The sequence below is a fragment of the Natator depressus genome, chromosome 3 (assembly GCF_965152275.1).
Source record: "Natator depressus isolate rNatDep1 chromosome 3, rNatDep2.hap1, whole genome shotgun sequence".
NCBI lineage: Eukaryota > Metazoa > Chordata > Testudines > Cheloniidae > Natator > Natator depressus.
Window position 1 is genome coordinate 106,510,307 of NC_134236.1, and position 24,013 is coordinate 106,534,319.

At 38.3% G+C, this 24,013-nt stretch overlaps 1 protein-coding gene across 9 annotated transcripts in view; it reads right to left on the reverse strand.

Annotated features, from left to right (window-relative positions):
- REPS1 (RALBP1 associated Eps domain containing 1) overlaps positions 1–24,013 on the reverse strand; it is a 109,996-nt gene that overhangs the window by 52,322 nt on the left and 33,661 nt on the right. For 8 of the 9 annotated variants that reach the window (XM_074948518.1, XM_074948520.1, XM_074948524.1 and 5 more), the window contains exons 4-5: positions 12,413–12,566; positions 439–566 (exon numbers count right to left, since the gene is read on the reverse strand). In XM_074948518.1, coding sequence (XP_074804619.1) covers positions 439–566; positions 12,413–12,566 — 282 coding nt within the window. The remainder of the gene's footprint in view (positions 1–438; positions 567–12,412; positions 12,567–24,013) is intronic. The other variant, XM_074948521.1, reaches the window with a different exon arrangement.

Consider the following 24,013-nt stretch of genomic DNA (forward strand, 5'->3'; position numbering starts at 1 on the left):
TTAGTTATTTCTTGTAGAAGTTTAAGTGTTGCAGGAAGCTGTCAGCAGATTGCATATTTGGGACTATCAAGCTATAGGAAATATTTCTGCACATTAAATGGTGTAGAAGTGATTGCAATTATGTAAGCAACAAAAAAGTATGGAGTGTATGCAGAGAAAGCAAAGTACAAATATTCTCAGTTACTTTTAAATTTGGCTTTTCAAATGTTAGCAAATTTTTAATTTTGAAAAACTTTACTAGATTAAAAAGGTATAATACTTAACAACGCAATGATACAGAAGTATTTGTTGAGTAAATAAGCATAGAACAGATTTCTGACCTCCACAACATAGTAAATTTGGGTCAACAGTATGAGTCTGCAGTGAAAGTATGAAAAAGATGATTGCAACATTAATTTGAATGAAGCAAATCAAATGAATACCAATAAAATGTCACACCTGGACAGAAGCAGGATGCATGGCTAAAAGAGTACTGGTTGGTGGGGTATCTGCAAAACTGACCCAGTTTTCTTGATGTGGTGGCGGGGAATGGCCAGACCATATGGGATCACCAGTAGTAGATGAGCCTGAAAGCAGAAGAAACAGTTCCCTTTCAAAATATAACAACCTGAGGAAAATTTAAGAAAACTTTAGCTGGACAAAGTCCATGGAAAACTGAAATAAATGTGCTACCTAGAAAAGCACATTAAAATTGTGAAGATAATCACAAACCAGACTCTAGTAATGTGAAAAAAATTCAAAGGCTATTCTCCAATGCCTTATTGTAATATTAGTATTTTATACTGAACAATACTCTTTTAAATATACACAGTAAAGAAAAAGGATGAGATTGCTTACTGTCACTGGTATTTATAAATTTTAGAAAAAGATCTGGGTTGTGAACATGTGCTATATCAAGAATAATTAAAATGAAACTTCTTCATATTTTTCCCTTCAAAGAGAACTGAGAAGAGAAACCAAACATTGTACTGAGAGGCAAAGAAACTAATTCATTTATTTAAAGTTGTCATATGGCATTCCTGCAATTCAGATATCTTGTGCTATTTCTATTTTTTTTCCTTCTTAATGTTTTGATTTGTAATTCCAGCAACAGCTCATTTTTTGAGCATCCGTTTTCTTGATATCTATAATTTAATAACTTAACTCCGTTGCCACGGTAGTGTGACACTTACTCAACAATACTCGAATCTCAAGTCTGTAAAATTATGTAACACGGTGGTTGAGAGGCTTACCAAAAGCCGTACAGACTTGTTTTTCATAAGTGTGTTCTGTTCAGTGAACTTATTTTGATTATGTAGTGTTGGATGTTCAGTGCTTTAATAACTTAATTATACTGATGTTTAAATATCTATAGCAGCCTTTTTTTTGGCATCTGAGTCACCCAATGCCAGGGGTATAAAAGTCTCAAGCTCCTCCAAAGTTGTGATTCAATAAAAAAAATGAAGGAAGTCTTGGGAAGGAACAGGACAATCAGGAAAATTTTAAAAATTTGGAAGAATCACAAGACTCAGGTCTGTTTCCTACATCAAGTAGAAAATATTAAACCCCTGGAAGACCAAGGAGCAGTTGTGAAATTGGCTCCCTTGAAGATTTTAAACAGAATGAAGGTTGTACAGTGCAATATTGAGGTTATGTTAAATTCTCACAAGCACATTTCTACCTCATGCATCCAATGCTAAAGATGCAAGAAATGGGTTCATAACTTACTATTTGACTCTCATGATACGATCATGAAGCCTACACTGCACATCCGAAGAAAGGAGAAAACATTCACCACATTATAGTCTGTTAACTCTTCAACTTGGAGCCAAATTTATGCAGCAAGAACAATTAAGCTGTTCTTAGGATGGGTGTCCATAAGTAAGTTACCATGAGAGAACTTTGTATATATAAGCAGTTCTTTCACAGAATTTGAGTATTATCAACAGATCCAGGTTCACGGAGATTATGGATAGAGAACACATCATTGTTAGTGAACAGAATAGGCAAAACCTCAAAAAAAAAATCAAGTTAATGAGATAACTAAAATGTTAAGAAAAAATTGTTACTGGGACTATTTATATGTAATTCCAGAATTACTCTATGTTTATATGTATTAAGATTAAGTGTGATGAAGTTACTCTTTCGGCTGGAGACTAGATTAGAGAATATTAAGTCACTTTTTTCAGAAAAAAGAAAACTACTCAGAAAAACAAACTGTACAGAAAACTTTTACCTGTTACTCTATCTGCTAGTGTGCACAGTAGATTGTCGGGGTCTATTATACTTTACATACGTTGCAAGAAAAAATACAGGATATTACTTAGATTTGTTTCCGGAGAGCTTTCTCCCACTTGTAAATAGGGGAAGTCTAATATAGGGGGAGATGTTAGATTACTTAGTTTCTTCTAGCTATCATTGTAATTAATAGTTTTAACTATATTAGTTGGCAAAAGGTGCTACAATCCACACCCTAAACATTAACCTGTGCTTGGGATTCCTAGCTGGAACTATTTAGTTCTCTTGTGTACACAACTACTTCCTCAGACCCATTCCTTGTATGCCGGTGAGCTAGAGTAGTGTTTAATCCAACAGTGCTGAGAGTAAAGGGGGTGGTGATCTCAAATTGCTCTCTGCTTCCATGCTCTTCCTTAGCAGCTAGCCTAATTAGCCAAAAAATTAAGTAGGAGCAGCTCAACTAATGCATCTCAGAAGAACTTCTCTTCCTGTTTCTGTGCCTGTGGTGGGCCCCACAGATAGTGAGCCAAATCTTCACTCAGCTCTTCATCTCATCTCTGAGATCCTTTGAGCAGTGGTTACAGCACAACTGGGGGAATAGGTGGGATCTGAAATTGCTCCCTTTCCTGTAAGTTCTCTCAGGTCTGCAGCTGGACAAAGTTCTGGACAGAGGCAGAGCTTAGTCCCCATCCTGAACATGAGGTTCAGCTGCAGGGCAGGATTCATCTGCCTGGTGAATTCTGCTTCTGGTGAAGCAGAATTACAAGAGCAGCTTTAAAGATGTACAATACCTGCAAATGCAAAATACATTCAAAAACCTGTATTGAAAATACTATAATACAGACAGTTCTTACATAACTTTACCAAACAAGGTTTAGTTTAGTTGGTCTGCCAGGGATGCCTACTTTGACTATGGTGGATGAGGGGTAGTTGAACTTTCCAAGTTAGTCTTACTGGGTATGGAGGTCTGAGAGAACTTGTCACCTCCCCCTCAACTACTGGCTTACCTCTTGGATCCTGCAGACCTGAAACAAAAGTCGCTAAAGTCAATGGAAGGCTTATATGAATTACGGTTCCTGGACATCTTAAGTTAATGTCTTCCTACTTCTACTGCTCCTGTATTATGTTTACTAAACCTTGGCTGCTTGCTTTGCTTTTGCTGTGCATTGTCGACCATTTGCTAATGAGAAGACAGCTTCCTTCATGATGAGTTTTTACAAGCTTCAATTTCACACAATGAAACTAAAACTGATTCTGTGGTGATCATCAGACTATCACTTGTAGTATTTCTATTCCTGTCAGAATAATGGTTCAGCATTTCTATACCATCTGTGCAGGATTATAGCATCAAAGAATTAATTGCAATAATTGCTTTTGCATGGGTAGGCTTGGAAGGATTCTGTTTTTATTTTATAAATTTGAACAGGTAGTTGGTTTTTTCAAAAGTGCCAGTACTCTATTTTTATCCTGTCTTTTTTTTTTTTTAATATACTAAACAGGAAATATAAATCCTCAAAAGATATGGACTGTTATTCTTTTATTTCAATATAAGTTTAGCAACTTATTATAGATGAGTTCTTTTATGTGAACAGATGGATCAAAGTGTTACATATTACAGTCAGCCAGAGCCTGGCTTATACTGATAGCAAAAAAAAATCATATGCATTTAGTTTAACTAATAAAGAATTAAATACTGTATTTAAAACATGATTTTATACTATCAAACATCTGGTTATTCAAAGTTTAGCTACTACCAAAGAGGATAAATTGAGAAATTAAGTCTTACATTTTATTGACTGCCAGATGAAGTAAACAGCAAAAAAAATGTACTATTTATCTGAAAATTTTCCCTGCAGAAGTGCCTAACTGACAAAGTCCCACTGACTTTCAAGTGGACTAAGCTCCTAAGTGATTTCTGAAAATCACTGGCTCCTGAAAATTCTGGCTCCTAAGTCACTTATGAAAGTTTTACCCTTCATCATATGCTTTAACTTTTATTCCTGAATTTCAATTAAGACTGAATTCTTCACAGGTTTTGAGGTGAAGAGAAAAATGGACACTCACATTTATCAGATTTTTACTGAAAACTATGCTTCCAAGCCTAGTCATAGTATACTTGCCATATACTTCCAAAACTCTCGTTTCACCTGAAACAGTAAACAGTTACATATTCAATCAATTTGAATTGTAGCACTAGAATTCCCTTGGGGAAAAACCTGGTAGCACCAAATTAATTACTACATCTTTTAAGTAATCTTAAGGTATCAGCAGAATTGTTTTCTTTTTAGGTAGTACAATCTTGTTTTGTGCTTCTAGTTACTTTTCCATTCACTATTGTTGGTATATGGATTTTTGGGGGGGGAGAAGGGAAAGTCTGACCAAGTGAATAAAGGTTATTTACTTTTAACTTTTCGAGAATCACCTCTGTTCCTGCACACGTGAGTTGGAGCTCCCTGGTGTTGAGTTCACAGAAACTCTACCAAAGCCACGTCCATTTGGGCTGGACAAGTGCCCCCTAGTGACATCAACATATGACACTTGAGTGCAACCCCTAATCACCTCAGCTTCTTCTCCTGAACTACTGAGAAGACTCTTGAAGAAAGTTATCAGTAAAGTATCTCTTCACTGGCGCACAGTCCTTCAAAGTCCTCTGTGCATGCACACTTGTGGGAGAGTAAAGAGCAACACCTCTTGGAATGGATGGAAGGCCAAGGAACTCTCAAGTCTCGCATCTAACTCTGAGAATAAGACTAATGCACAGTGCTTAGTAAAAGCAGGAACTGAACTCCATGTGGCTGTGCTATACATTTCTCCTATGGGAATCTGTCCTTAAATGTGTCACTGAAACAGCAGTAGCAGGGTGAATAAAAATCAATGATTTTAAAAAATAAAAATAATTAGTTTTTTTATTCAAATCGGTTTTATTTAAATCAGATTTTTTTGATAAAATGCTTTTTGAGGAAAAACCTATCTAAATATAGTTTTAATTAAAATACATTATAGCTCTAAGATATCTCATCATGGAATAGGGATTATAAATTCTAATTCTATTTTATGAGAATATGTTCATGTAATGTTTAAGAAAAGTTTTGTAAATGAGGTCCAATAGTTCATGGATTAAGGACCCAATCTTATGGGGTTCCAGGGGCTTCTGTATAGATTATTTAGGTTAATATTTCTATCTACCCAATGGGACTCAGTGCTCAGTCTAGAAGATACCATCAGAGATGCTTAGTTTTGTAGTTCTCAATCTGTGGATTTGTGTCTCCAGAGATAACATGCTTAACAACAGCAAAAATGTTTTTAAATAAATATACAGAGGTGAGAAATAACAGACCTCAACATTATTGTCCCTCTGCAAATTTGTGTCAATCCCTTACCTCTCTCTAAAAGTGCAAAGTTTCAAAAAGTTCAATGAATAGAAGATTGTTGGGAGCAGAACAGATCTGGACAAGGAAAAGAAGTCTGGAGATAAATGTGAGAAGGGAGGGACAGGCAGTAGAAACAAAAGTGAAACTGTTTGAGCAGCATATTCCAGAAGTCTTGAGGTCTTTCTGAATGTAGCCTTCACTGATCTGATATCTACCATATTCTCTCACTAGAAGGGAAAAATCTATAATGCCAGCAGGCCGTAAGAGAGACCCAGTTTGGGAATATTTTAATGAAGTTCCTCTACCTCTGGGTAAGACAGGCATGCGTGCAAAATGCAAACAGTACAACAAAGAAATGCAAGGCCTGGTTGACTTAATGAAACAACATCATAAGAAGTGTTTTCTCAGGAGGAAGCTGCATTGAAGATGATGAAAGGAACATGTCTGAACATGCAGGATCTTCAGGTTGGTAAACTTTTTTATTTCATACTTCCTTCTTAAGGACTGCCTGTCTCCCTTCTGCACTATTCTTGAATTCTCATGTTTGAGCAAAATATATAATTGTTACTCTATGGTACTATCATTTTAGATGCAGTTGTGATAAAAAAATAAATAGCTGTAATAGGCAGATCTTCCTTTTATAATTTCATCTTTAAAGCAGTACCGTCAGTGAATGCAATGAGTAATACTAAATGAGCAAAAAGAACAGAGTACTTGTGGCACCTTAGAGATGAACAAATTTCTTTGAGCATAAGCTTTCGTGGGCTAAAACAGGTAATAAATAACTGCATTGACTTAGTTTATGAGAATCCATTCTCAACGTACAGGATTCTGAAGACTATCCACCTTCAAGATCACCATAATTTTCTATAGTTTCAATTATTCATTTTCTGATATATCTGTAAAACTAATCAGAAAAATTTTCAAAATAAATCACTTAAAAATGTATAGTGTGTACCTTCTAAAAATGAAACCTACATCTATCTCTGAGTTGTGAAGAATATGTCTTAAGGTTATAACAACCAACAAGAATGCACTTTTATGGAGAAAAAATCCATGATTAAATAGAGTCTTCCTGACTAGTGATTTAAATCAAATAATTTGATTTAAATCAAATCCACCCTGAGCAGTAGCTTATGTGGAATGGGCTTTAATTCCTCTCACCCCATATGCCACAAATAATCTGTTAGGACTAAGACCTTCAATAATTCTCTTAAAATCAAGAGAGCTTTCCTCACATCCAATGAGTGAAGATGGGCTCACTGGGATGGGAGTGAAAGTTTGGATGGAAGACAGAGACTGGTTGATGTAGAAGTCTGTCACCACTTTAGGATAAGTTCTGGGTACACATGAAGGGATCCCTTATCTTTGTGGGGGTCTGCCACTGAAGCCTGTAACTCAATTCTTTCTAGCTGTTGAAACAGCTATAAGGGAATGCAGTTGCCAGGCTCATGCAAGTATAGCGAACAGTCCAGGACCAGAGAGATATGGGTGGATTCTAGGATAAGCCCTTTACTCACAAGGTTAAATGCTTCCAGATTTGCCCATATTTTCAGGTTGCAGGTTTCCTGACCTACAAGATAATCCTTCTCTTCACCATGGAGAACAAATTGAGGTGGTTTGGGGCTGCATTCCCACATACTTACACTCCAGGGTTAACTGGGAACATTGATAAAGTTCCAAAGAAAACTGTTTTGGTAAAGGTTCTATTTCTAGCCCTATTATATTATGAAGTAACAGACCTTAAAATGGTGTCAGTTGATTACCATCTTATTCTGCCATGCCACTTCAACCATCATTTCATTTCTGAAAAGCTTTTAGCAGCCAACTTTCTAACTGCTGGATCTGGAGTTTAAACTGCTATGCAAAAGGAAAAAAGTTTGTGCTGTTTTTTCTCTTGATTAGGTATAAAGGCATGACTTTTTTTTGTGGACGGAGCAGAGAACCTGTTTCCTTTTCATAATAAGTTCAAGCATCTGTTTTGTTTTTTTCCCTGGGAAACTCTGGAGAACTGGAGTAGTAGTATGTTTGTGACAGATCAATAACTGAAGCTTAGTTTGAGAGGGGAAGCAATTTGTATTCAGATTTAAAACTTTTGTTAGCATCTGTTTAATTCAAATTCCTGAGAAACACCTAAGAGAATAGACTTCTGTTAGAATAAACTCTCCCACTTAATTGGGGTAAGAATCCACATGGGCCTCCAAAAACTATTCCAGCAAAACCAAGAAAAGACTTTACATTCCTGAATTTAAGGTAAAAAAAGAAAAGAAAAGCTTGCACACACCTTTCAGGCCTTTTTATATCTTAAACAAAAGGGCACAAATTCAAGATCCTCTACGACTACACAAAAACCTTCGCTTCCAGCAAACTACAAGATCGCACTAAAATGGTGTCCTAACTGAAGTACCAGGAAGCAAGATGATAATCAGAATGATCCGATTGTAAGATCCATCTCTCACTCTGCCTAGGCAACAGTAACCGTTTTGTCAACAGTAACCACAGCTTCCAAACAGCATGAGGCATGCGAGTCAAACCCTGACAGTAAAAGGAATATTGGACCTTAAAATTATCACTGGTCCCTTGATCTAGTAATCCAGTTTTGGCACTGGTCCAAAAAAAGCATATAGAAAATATCAAAACTGAGAACAGTATAGTTTTTATTCCTTGAGGGGTGACCACACATCCCTGAATTAAAGAGTTTGTTTTTCAATGCACACACAGGTGACAATATATTTAAACAAAGAATTCATACACTTTGGTTATTGGCATCCAACAGGTGCAAGTTTACTAGCACCAGGAAACAGTTAATCTACCATATTTTGGCTAATAAGCCTTTCAGCTTTCCAAACTCTAGCAATATTCTGTACTTTATAAAAGGTTTGGTAAGAACCATTTCCATACATCACCACCCAGATGTTAGTTGGGTCTATGCTTTGACTTGGCTGCCAACACGCAGAATAATTAAATGATCAAAGGAGCATGAAGCTTGGCTAAGGCATTCCTTTACAAACTGGAAAAGACAAATGGAAGATTAATACCAGCAGAAAAAAGATAGTTCAAGGATTAAGGTACTAGCCTAGGATATGAAGACCCGGGTTCAAGTCCTTGCCCGACTATACTTCCTGAATGTCCTTGGGGAAGACGGTCTCTGGTTCTCAGCTCCCCATCTGTAAAACAGAGGTAACAGCCTTTCCATGCCTCAATGGGGTATTGTAAGGATGAATGTACTAAAGACTATATGGTGCTCAGACACTATAGTAATAGGGGCCAAATGGGTAACTAAAATAGATGAAGTTTTTTTCTTGGGTGAGAAGTTCAATATTCTTAAACACTGAGGGATTCAATGTAGAACTTGAGAAGGTAGTACAGGGGACACAGGCAATGAGTTGTCCCCTGCAAAAAGGTAACCCTAATAACTAGTCCTAAATATCAAGATAATCTTCTCTAAATCCTAGCATGAGACACACTGGATTTATAGCTAGAGAGACCTGGATCACCTGTCTGGATTACAAGTGAAAATATTGTGGTCTCTTCTTTAAACCCTCTTGGAACTTTTGGAACATAACAGAAAAGTGGCTCAATTTGACATAGTTAGCTGATTATTCAAGAGACACTCAAGACTGGAACAGGAAGGGAATCTCCAAGGTTAGGACCATTGGCAGAGCTGGATTTGGAATTTTGCAGAGCACTGCCCAACACCATCATTCTAGCCTGTACTATTAGACCCCCACTTAAATAAGAGTACTATCACCACTTTTCTCTCTCTCACACCCCCCCCCCCGCCCCCGTTGTGTGTGTGTAAAGCACAGCTATGATTCATACCAAGGTGCTAGTTGGGTTAAGAAAAGTCTTTCCACTGTGAATCAGGATGGACATGGTTTGCCGTGAGCTACAACAGAATATTAAAACCTATTCTAGCTGGAAACTAGAGATAGGAGATAGCATTTGCAATACATATAATCCTGCTGCAATGAACAATTTTGAATACAGTAAATAGTGTTTCAGTGTAGGAAATATCTGGAGGAAGTGACAAAAGACAGAATTTAAGAGGGTTGAGTTTTTGGTCAAATTCTGACAGCATTTTAGAGTCAGTAAATTCATTCACTGAATAGGCACTGAATAGGAATATTTTTGCCAGAACTGACTGATTAATATGGAATTCTGCAGCAAACTACTGTAGTTATGAAAAATGAATAAAGAGCAAGTTACTGACGAATCCCTGGAATCCACTAGCTTTGAAAACTACAAGACAGCCACCAGAAATAGCTCATCTGCATTTGAGCCTGTAAGAATCTAGGTTCTCAAGTATTCTACTATATGCAGGGGTGAAGAGGGAAGTCAATTTATCCATTAAAAAATGCAAATTAACTAGGGCTGTTAAAACTGTTTGACTAAACCTATTCTGTGGTACTCAATAAACGTGTGACATGTGCACAATGAAGAAACTGTATGATCTTTATATCAGATAATTTATAAGCATGCCTAACTACTAGGGCATGATACTTGTTGAGACAACATAATTGGCATAACACTCTGCATATGATCTAGACCAGGGGTAGGCAATCTATGGCACACGTGCCAAAGGCAGCACGCAAGCTGATTTTCGGTGGCACTCACACTGCCCAGGTCCTGGCCACTGGTTGGGGGGGCTCTGCATTTTAATTTAAATTTTAAATGAAGCTTTTTAAACATTTGAAAAACCTTATTTACTTTACATACAATAGTTTAGTTCTATATTAAAGACTTATAGAAAGAGATGTTCTAAAAACGTTAAAATGTATTACTGGCACATGAAGCCATAAATCAGAGTGAATAAATGAAAACTCGGCACACTACTTCTGAAAGGTTGCCGACCCCTGATCTAGGCTTTCTATATGTCCCTGAAAATAAAAACAAATTTTTGTCTTTTCTTAGGACTTGACAGCTCAAGAAAATACCATCAGCCAATTCTCACATAAGAAGTTCCCCGGTCCTCAAAGTATGGTCGTGACTACAATAAAGGATGTACCGAAAAATAGTAGTCCAATTATAATACACCTTACTAATCATAAGTATTCAAATATAAAAAATAATCCAAATGCTAATTTAAAAGATAATATATTGTAACAAGAAATAATACTAAAAGCAGAAGTGTAACCTGAATTAGGATTCACTTGTAAGTAGAAAACCTGGGAACAGTAGGGGAGAGGAGAAAAGAAAATGGAACTTGTAGAAACATTGGGATCAGACAAGATATTTTGTTACTATTCAAAAAGAAACAATTAACACAGGTCTACTGGATGTACCAGCACACAGAGTATCAAATTATTAGTCCACCATAACATAACTCAAACCACAAGACCTTAAGAATATGGATCTTAAATATACACAGAAGCACTAGAGAAAGTAAAAACTCAAAGTATTAAGGTCTCAGTTTTGAAAAAAAATCTGACAAGTTCATTTAACCTACTCTAAGAAAGAAAAGCATAGTTGAAAACATACAATATAGTAGTGTTATTGCTTTCCCCTCAAGCTGCATTTTTACACAGTGATAGGGAAGATTACTGCTAGTTTCAGGAACATTACTCCTGGCGGAATTCTCCACCACTGGACACATGCAGAATTCATGTCCCCTCCTCGCCCCAGATGTTTTTTTTCCTTCACAGAATATAGTTCTGCTGGAGAGGTGCTGCAATTACACCTTTGCCCACCAGGGGCTACTGTGGTGCCAGAAGAGAGGGCAACCAGCCAACAGAGAGGGAGGGGGAGGCTGTGTTCCTCACAGTGCCAGGTGAGGAGGCACAGGACAGTCAGAGCAGGGCGCACAGGACTGCTGGGTGGGGGTGTCACAGACTGGGGTTCAGAAGGGCCAGTGGGGAGGGGGACACATCACAGACTGAGGCATAGGCTCAGGAGCTAGTGATTGCTTTGAGGCAGGGGCTGAATGGGAGGGGGGGCTGCAGGGCCACATGGGTATTTGAGGCAGATGTACCTGTCTCAATGGGAAAGGCTAGGGGTCAGCCTGGGTCTGCACTGGGGAGGTTTCCCAACTCCCTAATAATACTCCTCCCCCAAATTCCTGTTTCTTACTTGTCCCACCCACACTCAACAACCCTACAAATTCACCTCCAGGCTCCTTCCCTCTCAGTCAGCTCCTCTGTTACCCCTGACTCCTCCCAAGCATTTTCATTGCTTTTGCAGGGTGCAGGAAATAATTTTCTGAATTGTAGTTTAAATGAATTACTCAAAGTTCTGCATTAATATGCCTGGTAAGGAATCAATTTGTCAAAAAAACCATTTCTTGAATCTTTTTTTATTTTTTTGGTCTGTATTGTTACAGACATACTTGCTGACAGGTATTTTGAAATAAATGACTAAAGTAACTGAAACTGGCATTATTATATTGTGTTATTTTGACAAATAAAATACGTAGAATTTTAAAATATTGTCCACAAAATTTTTAATTTTTTGGTGCAGAATTTCCCCAGGAGTAGAAAACGTCAGTTTTATACTGCTATATATTTCGTTTAGGGATACATGCAACTGTTCCATCCTCTCCCTCCTGTCACAATCTTTGGCATTTTCCACATCAGACTTAGGTGATGAGCCTGTCACAGCCATGCTGCAGATTATGCAGTTTTAGCAGGCACCAATTTAACAGAGAACTGCAACAGAGGTGCGCTCGATAACTGTGTAGAGCGATACTTTGTATTCCTGTCCTTTTTCTGCTACTTATTCTGTCCATAGTGAAAATGTAAATCTAAGCTGACCTAAACTTTAAGCTTTTTTTTTTTAAATTCCACAACGTCAGGCAACACTTGAAGGATAACATAAGACATTTATACCTGGTTGTGCTTCACTAAATGGAGCCCAAAAAGGCCCAGGTCCAGCAAGAGGTCGTTCATTATTCCCTCCGCTGGGATGGCGGTTGTGCTTCCTCCATGTATGTGGAGAGGTTGGTGGGGACTGCTGTGGTGAAACAACTGGAGATGTGGACTCCTAATAAAACAAAGGAACTTTTAAAAATTTTGTACTATATCACTAAAATCATAAAAACCTATCTAAAAACCATTATTTCTATAAACAACTGTTCAGTAGATTTAAAATATTCCTTTTTTGGAAAAGGGAATATTTATAACAGTGACAGAACAGCAGGAGTTAGGCACAGTATAATTGACACTGGATATATTTTTCCGCCACCCAGAAGTGCAAATCCATCATGATCTGGACCCACAACATTTTTGAGGGACAACAATGGGGCCAAATTACACTGGTTTTGCAAACACATGAATATGAAAGACTAGGTGACCATAAAGCTTTCACTTGTGACAGAAGCTGCATTTGAACCCAGGTGTTAAAAGATGAATGGTTAGTAACTGCATAACCCACTATCCCACCTAGCTCACGCCAAATAGGTTATATTCAAGCAGTTATTTCCATTTCAAAAGCAAGTTAGAGGTAAACATACAATTTTAAATTAGTAGGCTACCAATATTTAACTTATTTGAAATAATTGCATCTGAATGTTTTTAAAAACAAAAAGAAAAGTGTGACTATCAAAAACATAGCTCACTATTGGTCACACTCACATAGTGGTTATGGCATCAGAATACTTCTGAAGGAGAGTTTTATCCTGCCCAGAACACAAGTGTGTTCACAGCTCAGTTCCCACTGAACAAGGACAGGTGTTGGATATTAAAGAAGTTCTGTATTAAAATCAGAAATGAGTTTGATTCCCCATAGTTTAAATCCCAGGGTATTACTAATTAAGAGGTCTCTTGGTTTTTGGTACTGTTTCTCTCCCTCTATGTGTGAAACTAGCAAGCTGCTAATTGTGTTAGTACATTCTAAGACAGAGTCTGTTCTCAAAGCAATTCTTTGTAACTACTCACACAGAGAGAGACTCAAAGCAATACTCTGTGACAGAAACAGCACCCAGAGACTCCCCGCCCTTTTGTTGTATTCATCTCGCTTTGTTAACAATTGTGATTAAAACAGAGACAGAGGATGTATGTGGATAGATGCTTGGTGTGGATAACAACTGAATGATCAGGGAGGTGCCAGCCTAAGAATCCAGTGTCCATCGGCTGAAGAAGGCGTCAAGTGGAAATAACCAGAGGACCCCCGGAGAGCAGACTGGAATCCACCCAACAGCCTCAAGAATGGGAGAACCAAAGAACAAGATAACATCTAGCAGCACGGAGCCATCAGGAATGTGCCATCTGCTGATTGATTCAGCAACAGCATGATGAAGCAATTCCCATAGACTGGCATAGGAAGAAATTCCTATAAAAATGGACTCTAGAAAGTGAGAACTTTGGGGTCTGATTCTGCAAACCAACTTCCAGGAGCATCAGATGAGCATCTGACAAGGCCCTGCTCCCTCCTCATGTCCAGGCCACCTGGCCAGTGGCTTGGCATGAGCAACTCTAAGGCTGGTAACTATGATAACCTTGCAGAACCTGTGTGTGTGTATGAATGAATGTGTGAATAAATATGAAATTGAATGGAATATTATAGCTATAACTAACTTACTATGATTCTTTCTGTATTCACAACAAATGTGGCATTCTGCCTTTTCCACTTTAATAAGATCCTGCTGGTTTTTATTTTATTGGTATAACACAGGAATAGAGGGTCACATGTGTAATCCCTATGTGAAGTCAGGCTTTCTAAACAGATATTGTCAAGTTGCTCCCTTTCTCCAAAAAGTAGCATGCAGAAAATTGAAAAACATGCTCTCTACAGCTCTGTCTTTCCATTAAAAAAATCTTAGAACTCTAACCAAACTATCTAAAAGGCCTTTGTTAATGAATCCAACAGGTGCCTTGTATACAAATTATGTCACCTGTACTTATGATTACAGTAGTTTAAAACAGCACACAACCTGTTGCAGGGAACAGTATAAGACAGAAGTTATTTACTCCCTGATATCTTGAAAAACAGCACAGAAAAAACTGAAATGCCCCTTTAAATAATGCTTCAAGAAACTAGGAAGATTTTTATTAATTAAGAATGGTGTTTCCATATTAACTAGCCCATATAGCTACAGACAAGGTCCAACCTCCCATGTAGCCAGTTTAAAGGTGAACTGGTAAACAAAAAAGAGTGTGCTGTTCACTATCCTTTTTGATCTATAAACATAAACACTATAATGACATCAAAGAAAGGCGAATCAGAGAGCAAAAAGCTTAAAAAACATCAGTACCTGATTTCAGTATAAGACAACTGCACACTGAGGCACTTTATATATTAAATGGGCAATAAAAGTCAAAAGTTTTCTTTTGCTCTACAGGTTTACCCTTAAGGCAGCAAAATTAATGTTGAATAGATATATAAGCTATAATGCTAAAGCAGCTGGGGTCAGCTTCAGAAAGAAAAATATCCAAGAAAATTTTACCCAGAAATTAAAACAGGACATGCATCTAAGAAATAGTTTGTCAACTGTTAAACCTGATGTTTGGTAGCCCAACTTCAAGACTGAATGTCTAGACTAGACTGAGCCCTATTGTTTGTGGGTGAATTAGACTATCCTAGTCTCAGACACTACCTTTTTCATCTTGCCAAAAATGCATAAACCAGTATGCTGTGAGAGTTTAATACTCTACAGTTATACAATTGATAGTGCAAGAATCCCAGACGCTTCCCATTCCTCAACACAGGTTTCAATCTACACGTGATAATTTCACAACAGATTCTAAAACAAAACCTTTAGGGCCATGATTCATTAATTTCTACGCTGCTTGTTACAAACGGTTTTCTCATCCCTTTTCCTTTGGTTTCCATGTCCACTGGGTTACAGGCAGACCCTGTGTATTTGGCAGTTATGGTTTGCAATTTGGTTGCAAGGGAGGCCTGACATTTAATATCTCAGTTTTATCCTCACTATGAGCTACAAAAAAAACTTCCAAAGAAACATGGAAGGAAGGATAGTCAGTGGGAATCTACAGAGACAGCGTACTTAGAAAACTCCAGTTCAGTTACTGGTAAGTGAGCTTCCTTCTACACAATGAAATTTTGTTGTTTTTTATTAGTTTGTTTTTTAAAGTTAAGTTCAGAAGGAGGCGTTAGGTGGTAAATCTCTAAAGGACCACCTCCTGCAGAACCCCACCACAAATTATGGAAATTTTCAGCAAAAAGATATTCAGTTACAGGTCAAAAAAGGTTGAGCACAATTTCCCTAGCCACTAGGGCCTTATCTACCTTGTGTGGGCTTCTTGGCCTGATGCGTAACAGATGTGTATATACAGTAGACTCTTTTCCTAGTTGGATAATTGGGGCAAGAATTACCCCCCTTTTTGGGCTTCCTTTCCCCCTCCTCCAAAATCCCACAAATGACAGAATTCTTATAAGGTTTCATCCTGCCCAGAGAAGAACTTGTGGACCTCTTGAGATATAAACTATGGAACCTCCCTCACCATCTAAGTGAGGTCTAGGTAGAGTGGATAAAAACAGATGAATTTTTAAAAATCAGATTAATTTAAATTTGATTTTTTTTAAAATTTATATTAAGTCCATTTTTCTTTTTAAAAATAAACCTGTTAATTAAACTTGAAATTATGACAAAGCAGCAACTGTGGTTCTTCAAGACGTGTCCCCATCTGGGTTCTCCACTTTAGGTGCACATGTGCCCCATGCATCTGTGATCGAAGATTTTCACTAGTAGCATCCATTCATTCTGCACATGCACTGCTGATATCCTCATGCACTGCACAGAGGCTATATGAGGCTACATGGGCAAACTACCCTCAGTTCCTTCTCTAACACTGAGCCTCAGAAGGAAGCCTTGAAGCAGAGAGAAAGGAGGGCAGATAGTGGAGCACCCATAGGGGGGACATCTCAAAAACACAGTTACTGAACATGGTGAATAATCTCTTTTCAGGTGACTCCCACGCAGTACCTCCCTAAGGAGGAGGAAGCTTCAGAATTGAGTCCAGAACAGAGAAAAGAGAAAGTAAATAAGGAAGTGTTATTTACTCCTCATAATAGAAGAACTTGGGGTCACAAAATGAAATTAATAGGCAGCAGGTTTAAAACAAACAAAAGGAAGTATTTCTTTACACAACGCACAGTAAACCTGTGGAACTCTTTGCCAGAGGATGTTGTGAAGGGCAAGACTATTACAGCGTTCAAAAAATGACTACATAAGTTCATGGAGGATAGGTCCATCAATGGCTATTAGAGGCTAGGGACACCATCCCTGTCCACCATGCCTGTTTGCCTGAAGCTGGGAATGGGCGACAGGGAATGGATCACTCGATTACCTATTTTGTTCATTCCCTCTGAAGCACCTGGCATTGGCCAATATTGGAAGACAAGATACTGGGTTAGATGGACCTTTGGTCTGACCCAGTATGGCTGTTCTTAGGTACCATCATCTGCCTCATCCGATCTAAAAGTATCAACTAAGGCACAGTGACTGGAGAAGGTATGTTCCGAAGATCATGTGGCAGCTCTGTGGATCTCAGCAACTGAGACACTTATGTAGAGCCATAGATGTAGATTGTGACCTTATCACATAAGCTGATGCCCCAGCAGGGGGTGGAATGCTGGCTTAATACACTCCAAAATTCATTTTTCATAATCTTTGGCAGAAATTGCCGACAGATCTGAAAGTTCTGCTAACAAAACGAACAGTCTAAGATTAAACCATTTTGTATATCTCCTATCTAGATAGGAAGCCAGATGTCAGGAGGGTGTTCAAGTATGGTCTCCAGGCTGGAATAATGTGGTTTTGGAAAGAAAACTCTTAAGTAAATGATTCAGATTAAACTCAGAAGACACTTTAGGAAGAAACCTGAAGTCTGGCTGTAAGGAAACTCTGTCCTTGTAGAACACTGTGAAAGGAGGGTCTGTCGTTAAGGCCCCAATCTCTCCAACTCTATAGGCTCTGTTCTCACTGGACCGAAGGAGCTCCTCGCCTCTATGGTACCAAAGTCTCTAGAACAGAGTGTCTGAGGCTGCTGACCTGGCTGAGCAGCTAAGCCTTTTTGAGGTGTGTACCTTAGGAGGGAAATTAGAGCTCTTCTTCTTAGGATCTTTAAAGATATGAGACTTTCCCCTTTCTAGGAAAGTGTTGCAATGAAGTCATAGGGGCACTAGAGACCCCCGGGGACTGATGTACAGGGGTTTTTCCTGACATGACTCCGAAGCAGAGCAAAAGGAGCACTCCATTATTAACAGCTGCAGCTTGAGTTCCTGGTTATTTCGTGCCCTGGATTTGAGGGCCAAACAGAAGTTACACTTCCGTGGGATGTGTGACTTTCCCAGTCAGCAAACACAGTGCGCGTCACGGACTGGGACAGCCTTTTTACACGAGATAATATTTAAACCTTGGTGAACTGGAAATGCCTGTCACAGGCAGATTTCCATGGAGGAAATAAAAATCTTTTCAGCAACCAGTAACTATCTACAACTAACAAACTAAGCCCTGGTCAACACTACAAACTTATGTCAGTATAACTACATTGCTCAGAGATGTGGAAAATCCACACGCCCAAACAACGTAGTTATGTCAACATAGCACTGTCTACAGTGGGAGTTATGTCTACGGGAAGGCTTCTCCCATTGACATAGTGCCACCTCTTGGGTAGGTGGAGTACCTATGCTGAAGGGAGAAGCTCTCCCATTGGCATAGATAGCATCTTCACTAAGCGCTGCAACAGTGCAGCTGCATTGTTGCAACACTACATGTAGACAAGCCCTAAGTAGAACAAACTCTGCATGAGGAATGCACATGCAGACATGATAAATTCTGTGGCAGGTTGATGCAGTTCAGAAGGAACTGAGGGCAGGTCGCCCATTCAGCCTGATATAGCCTTACTGCTGGGCACGATTATCAGCAGCACATTCGTGGGACAGAGACACTGATAATAAAAATCTCCAATCAAAGGTGGGGTGCGTGGGGCACATGCACACCTGAAGTGGAGCATCCATAGGGACACTGCTCAAACAAGAACCTACATTAAGGCCTAAACTTATAAATTATGAAAATTACATAAAAATATGCTGTATCAGTTAATTAAATGGTGCTGCCTTTTTAATTACAGAATTTTTGGGGGAATGTAACTTCTTAGGCCTCCTCAAGCTTTAAATATATCACAATCTTATGTACTGCACTGCAGTATCTTATTATTTTCAGTCTTTATTCTTTTCCAAACATACATACTTTTAGTTTGTTCTACAGAAAAACTTTTGGTTTCAGTTTAGCTGGAAGTGCAGAGTATTTTCTACATGTGGATTACTTCATTCAAAGCTGAGAAATCAACCGGGAGTTGAAAAAGCGAGAAAACTTGTTTTCCTGGGAAAGGATAAGACCGAATTCTAAAACCGAAGGAATGGAGCCAGATTGTCAAAGGTATTTAGGGTCTTAAAGATGCAAATACATGCTTAATTATGATTTTCAAAAGCACCTATCCTGCTTAGGTTCGTACTCCCATAGACTTCAACTGGAGTTAGGCACCTAACCTGCTTTGGCACTTTTGAAAATCCTACTAAGCACCCAAATGCCTTTGAAAATCTGGCCCAGGGTGACCAGAAACAATCACTCAATTCACTACCTTTAATAGTTCCTTTGTTTAATAAATCAGCTTTGAAGGCAAAATTTGTTTTAATAAACTTGTTTTTCTTATGCACCCATAATGTTTAAGGTAATTTTATTTAACTAAAATCGGGCTCAAACAATTACAAAAATAATTGCAATTAATCACAATTTTAAGTGCACTGTTTAACACCACCACCAATTTAAAATTATAAATATTTTTGGATTTTTTCCCTACATTTTCAAATATATTTCAATTACCACACAGAATACAAAGTATACAGTGCTCACTTTATATTAGTTTTGATTACAAATATTTGTACTGTAAAAAAGATAATTGTATTTTTCAATTCATTTCATGCAAGTACTGCAGTGAAATCTCTATCCGGAAAGTGCAACTTATAAATGTAATTTTTTTTTTTTTTAAAAATAACTACTCAAAAACAAAACACTTAAAATTTTAGAGCCTACAAGTCCACTCAGTCCTACCTTTTGTTCAGCCAATTGCTAAAACGGTTCTCAACCAGGGGTACGCCTATCCCAGAGGGTATGCAGAGGTCTTCCAGGGAGTACATTTAGATATTTGCCTAGTTTTACAACAGGCTACATAAAAAGCACTAGCAAAGATAGTACAAATTAAGATTTCATTCAATGACTTTTTTATACTGCTCTACGTACTATATATTGAAATGCAAGTACAATATTTATATTCCAATTGATTTATTTTATAATTATATGACAAAAATGAGAAAGTAAGCAATTTTTTAGTAATAGTGTGCTGTAACACCTTTGTATTTTTATGTCTGATTTTGTAAGCAAGTAGTTTAAGTGAGGTAAAACTTGGGGATACACAAGACAAATAAGACTCCTGAAAGAGGTACAGTACTCTTGAAAGGTTGAGAGCCACTGTGCCACGACAAACAAGTTTGCTTACATTTACTGGTGATAATGTTTGCTGCCCACTTCTTATTTACAATGTCACCTGAAAGTGAGAACAGCTGTGTTCTACTTGATAATGACCCAAAGCTGTGCACTTTCATTTTCATCATCTGAGTCAGACGCCACCCACAGAAGGTGGATTTTCTTTTTTGGTGATTCAGGTTCTGTAGTTCTGAGTGTTGCTCTAAGACTTTGACAGCATGTTTTCCATGCCTTGTCCCTCTCAGATTTTGGACGGCACTTCAGTTTCTTAAACCTTGGATCGAGTGCTGTAGCTGTCTTTAGAAATCTCATATTGGTACCTCCCTTGCGTTTCGCCATATCTGCAGTGAAAGAGTTCTTAAATCTAACATATGCTTGGTCGTCATCTGAGACTGCCATAACATGAAATACATGGTAGAATGTGGGTAAAACCACAGAGCAGAAGACATACAATTCTCCCCCAAGAAGTTCAGTCACAAATTTAATTAACACTTTTTTTTTTTTTAAATTAGCATCATCAGCATGGAAGCATGTCCTCTGGAATGCTGGTCAAAGCATGAAGGCATACAAATGTTTAGCATATCCGGCATGTAAAATATCTTGCAACGCCTGCTACAACAGTGTCATGTGAACACCTGTTCTCACTTTCAGGTGACATTGTAAATAAGTGGGCAGCATTATCTCCCGTAAATGTAAACGAACTTATTTGTCTTACCTAAACAAAAAGTAGAACTGAGTGGACTTATAGACTAAAATTTTACATGTTTTGTTTATGAGTGCAGTTATGTAAAAAAAATTCTACATTTGTAAGTTGCAATTTCACAATAAAGAGATTGCACTACACTACTTGTAGGGAAGTGAATTGAAAAATACTATTTTTTACAGTGCAAATATTTGTAATAAAAAGTAATAAAGTGAGCACTGTACACTTTGTATTTTGTGTTGTAACTGAAATCAATATATTTGAAACTGTGGAAAACATCCAAAAATATTTAGAATACCAATTTAAATTGGTATTCTATTAACAGTGCAATTAAAACTGCGATTAATCATGCTTTTAAAATCTAATTTGTTTTGTGTTAATTGCTTCAGTTAACTGCAATTGACAGCCCTACTAATAAACAATTTTAAAATTCTGCTTTCATACCTTTAATTGAATTTCAAATTTCTATCTGCATACAGTTTGACACAAATCAAATACAAAAATCTAGTAAATAAAGTATGGCATTCACCATATTAAAACATTTAAAAAGTAAAAATCTAAATAGAAGTACATTAAGCTACATAATTGCTTAAATTAATGTGTATCGATAAATCCAAACAGATAACAAGCAGTATTCAATTTAACACCCAGGGCTGGCTGAAAATCAACATGCTTTCATTGTTATTACCAACCAAATGAGAATAAACTAGAGATGTAAAATATTAAACAGTAAACTGTTAAGTATTAATCCTACCATTAAGCCACCCTAACCGTTAACCCCCTGCACGCAGGTCTTGAATTGGTTCTCCTGCAGCAGAGACCAACCCCAGCCCCATGCGGGCCAGCTTTCCCCAGCCCCCTTATCTGGGATTGCTAAATCTGATCAATCCACCTCTAGGCAGTCACAACAGTGATAGGGTATTGCCCATAGGTGCCGATTCCAGGGCTGGAGCACCCACAGAAAAAAACATGGTGGGTGCTTAGCACCCACTAGTAGTCCCGCCGATCAGCACCTCCCACCTGCCACAGATCAGCTGTTCCACAGCATGCAGGAGGCGCTGGGGAGGAGCGAGGGCAGGGTGTGCTCGGGGGAGGGGACTGAATGGGGCAGGAAGAGGTGAGGCAGGGTGAGGCGGGGCCTTGGGCAGAAGGGGTGGTGAGGGCAGGGGGGCAGGGCCTGGAGTGGAGCACCCCCCAGCACATTAGAACATCAGTGCCTATGGCCAGACCTTCAGAGTAGACTCAATAGCCTTTCATTAGTTAAAGCTATTAGAAAAGTGCTTTTTTGTTATGCAATTAGTTTTTATTGAAATGCCAAGAAGTTTTGACCAGCTCCATTACTTAGCAAAGCCATTGTTAGTCTCCAAAACCCAAGTAGATGTTCCTTCATTTCCTGAAAGACCCTACTATGATCTCATTATGAAGAAAAAACACCAGAGAGTGATCTACAGAATGCTCAGAAGTTTCATGAAGCTCTCCAGTCACCTATCCCTCCCCTTCCTCCTCCAAAAGTATCAACTGAGGCAGACTAGCTTCCAGAAGATTAGGAGTCTGTGCTATCTTTCTGGACTTTGGAGACAAATTAAGTGACTCAACATGTCCCTGTACCTTGGACAAGACACGAAAAGAACTCTGAGTAAGAAGAAAAGGAGTACTTGTGGCACCTTAGAGACTAACAAATTTATCTGAGCATAAGCTTTCGTGAGCTACAGCTTATGTTCAAATAAATTTGTTAGTCTCTAAGGTGCCACAAGTACTCCTTTTCTTTTTGCAAATACAGACTAACACGGCTGCTACTCTGAAAACTGAGTAAGAAGATACTGGGGCCACATAGGTCACTTGCCCCACAGAAATTAAATTGATAAAAAGGATCATGAGGAAAAACTGTCTCCAACCAGCCAGACAATGCCTAGACAGCTACTCAAATCTTAATGGGCGAAATCAGAACCAAGGAGGGAAGTCTCAAAGAGCTATGCATCTGCCCTTCAGATCACAGCCTGATATTCAAACTTGAAAAGCCACATCTGGAATGCAGATTTACAGAGCAGCCCACTTATCCCAATACTAACAGGTTCAAAGGCACAACTAGATTCTTATAGAAATAAGACTAGTACTTTTGAATAGGACACCCAACCCCAGACTCTCTCTAAATCAAGAGAATGTCCAATATCACATTACAAACCTAAAGCCCTTCAGAGACCACATATAACTTCCAATGGTGTACCAGATCAGACAGCATCTTCAGTACCAAGCTCCAGGAACCTTCAAAACCAATCCACCTGAGGGCAACATTTACTAGTCTGATCTTAGATTACACCGAAATAGACGCAAATCAAATAGGGAATCCCAACAAGTCACTGAAAACAGCTCTAAGTGCTAGGACTGTTTCTCTTCCAAGAAGCCACTTTCCCCTTCCTCAGATCATCTCCCTGCTTTGTTCCTTGTTCAATAAGGATGTCCATCAATGGAACAAAGGACTGTTTATATTCTAATGAGAGTTCTTCATACTGATCCACTGCAGGGAACCTGTAGGGATCAGATGTGTAGAAAAATCTATAGGTTTCAGCCTCTGGGATTCTTAGGAACAAGCCCTTGAGGCCTTCACCAAAAGAACAACCTTTTATCATTTGGCTCTACTCCCTCCTTAAGCTGAGTGAATACTGCACAAGGCTGAATGCCCTTTAAAGATATTCCTCTACAAACAGCAGGGATACTAAACATGTTAATCAGCTGTCAGTATTTTACCACAATGTAAGAGGTGTACCTTCTAAAGATGAAGCACCTATGCATCTCCCAATCAGGCCACCAACTATACTAACAGAAAAACATTTGTAGCTAGGGTAATATAGTGACACAGTTACTAGAAACTATCTAGACCACCAGAAAGAAGGAAGAAACTTGGAATGGATGTTCCAAAGCTGTGCTGGGAAAAGAATAGCCCCATTTATAACCACTGTTTGGAACCACAATTGGTGTGCAAGATCCTAATGTTACACTGTCATCTAATGCAAATTTGTTGTAGGGATTTGCAGAAATAGTTTCACAAAGGAGAATCCTTTATTATTTGGGACATAGAGCATACAACAGTAATCCATATATTGTCCTTTATCTGCGGCAGAGCTTCCACATATGTTAAGAGTTGTACAAGTTGAGTTTCTTGATTATATGGTATGTTCATGTGTACATGTCATGACAATACTTAACGTGCATATTTTAAGAGAGATAGGCATACTTTGAAAGCCAGTAAATATAATTTTACTAGACATTAAGTTCCTTGCACTA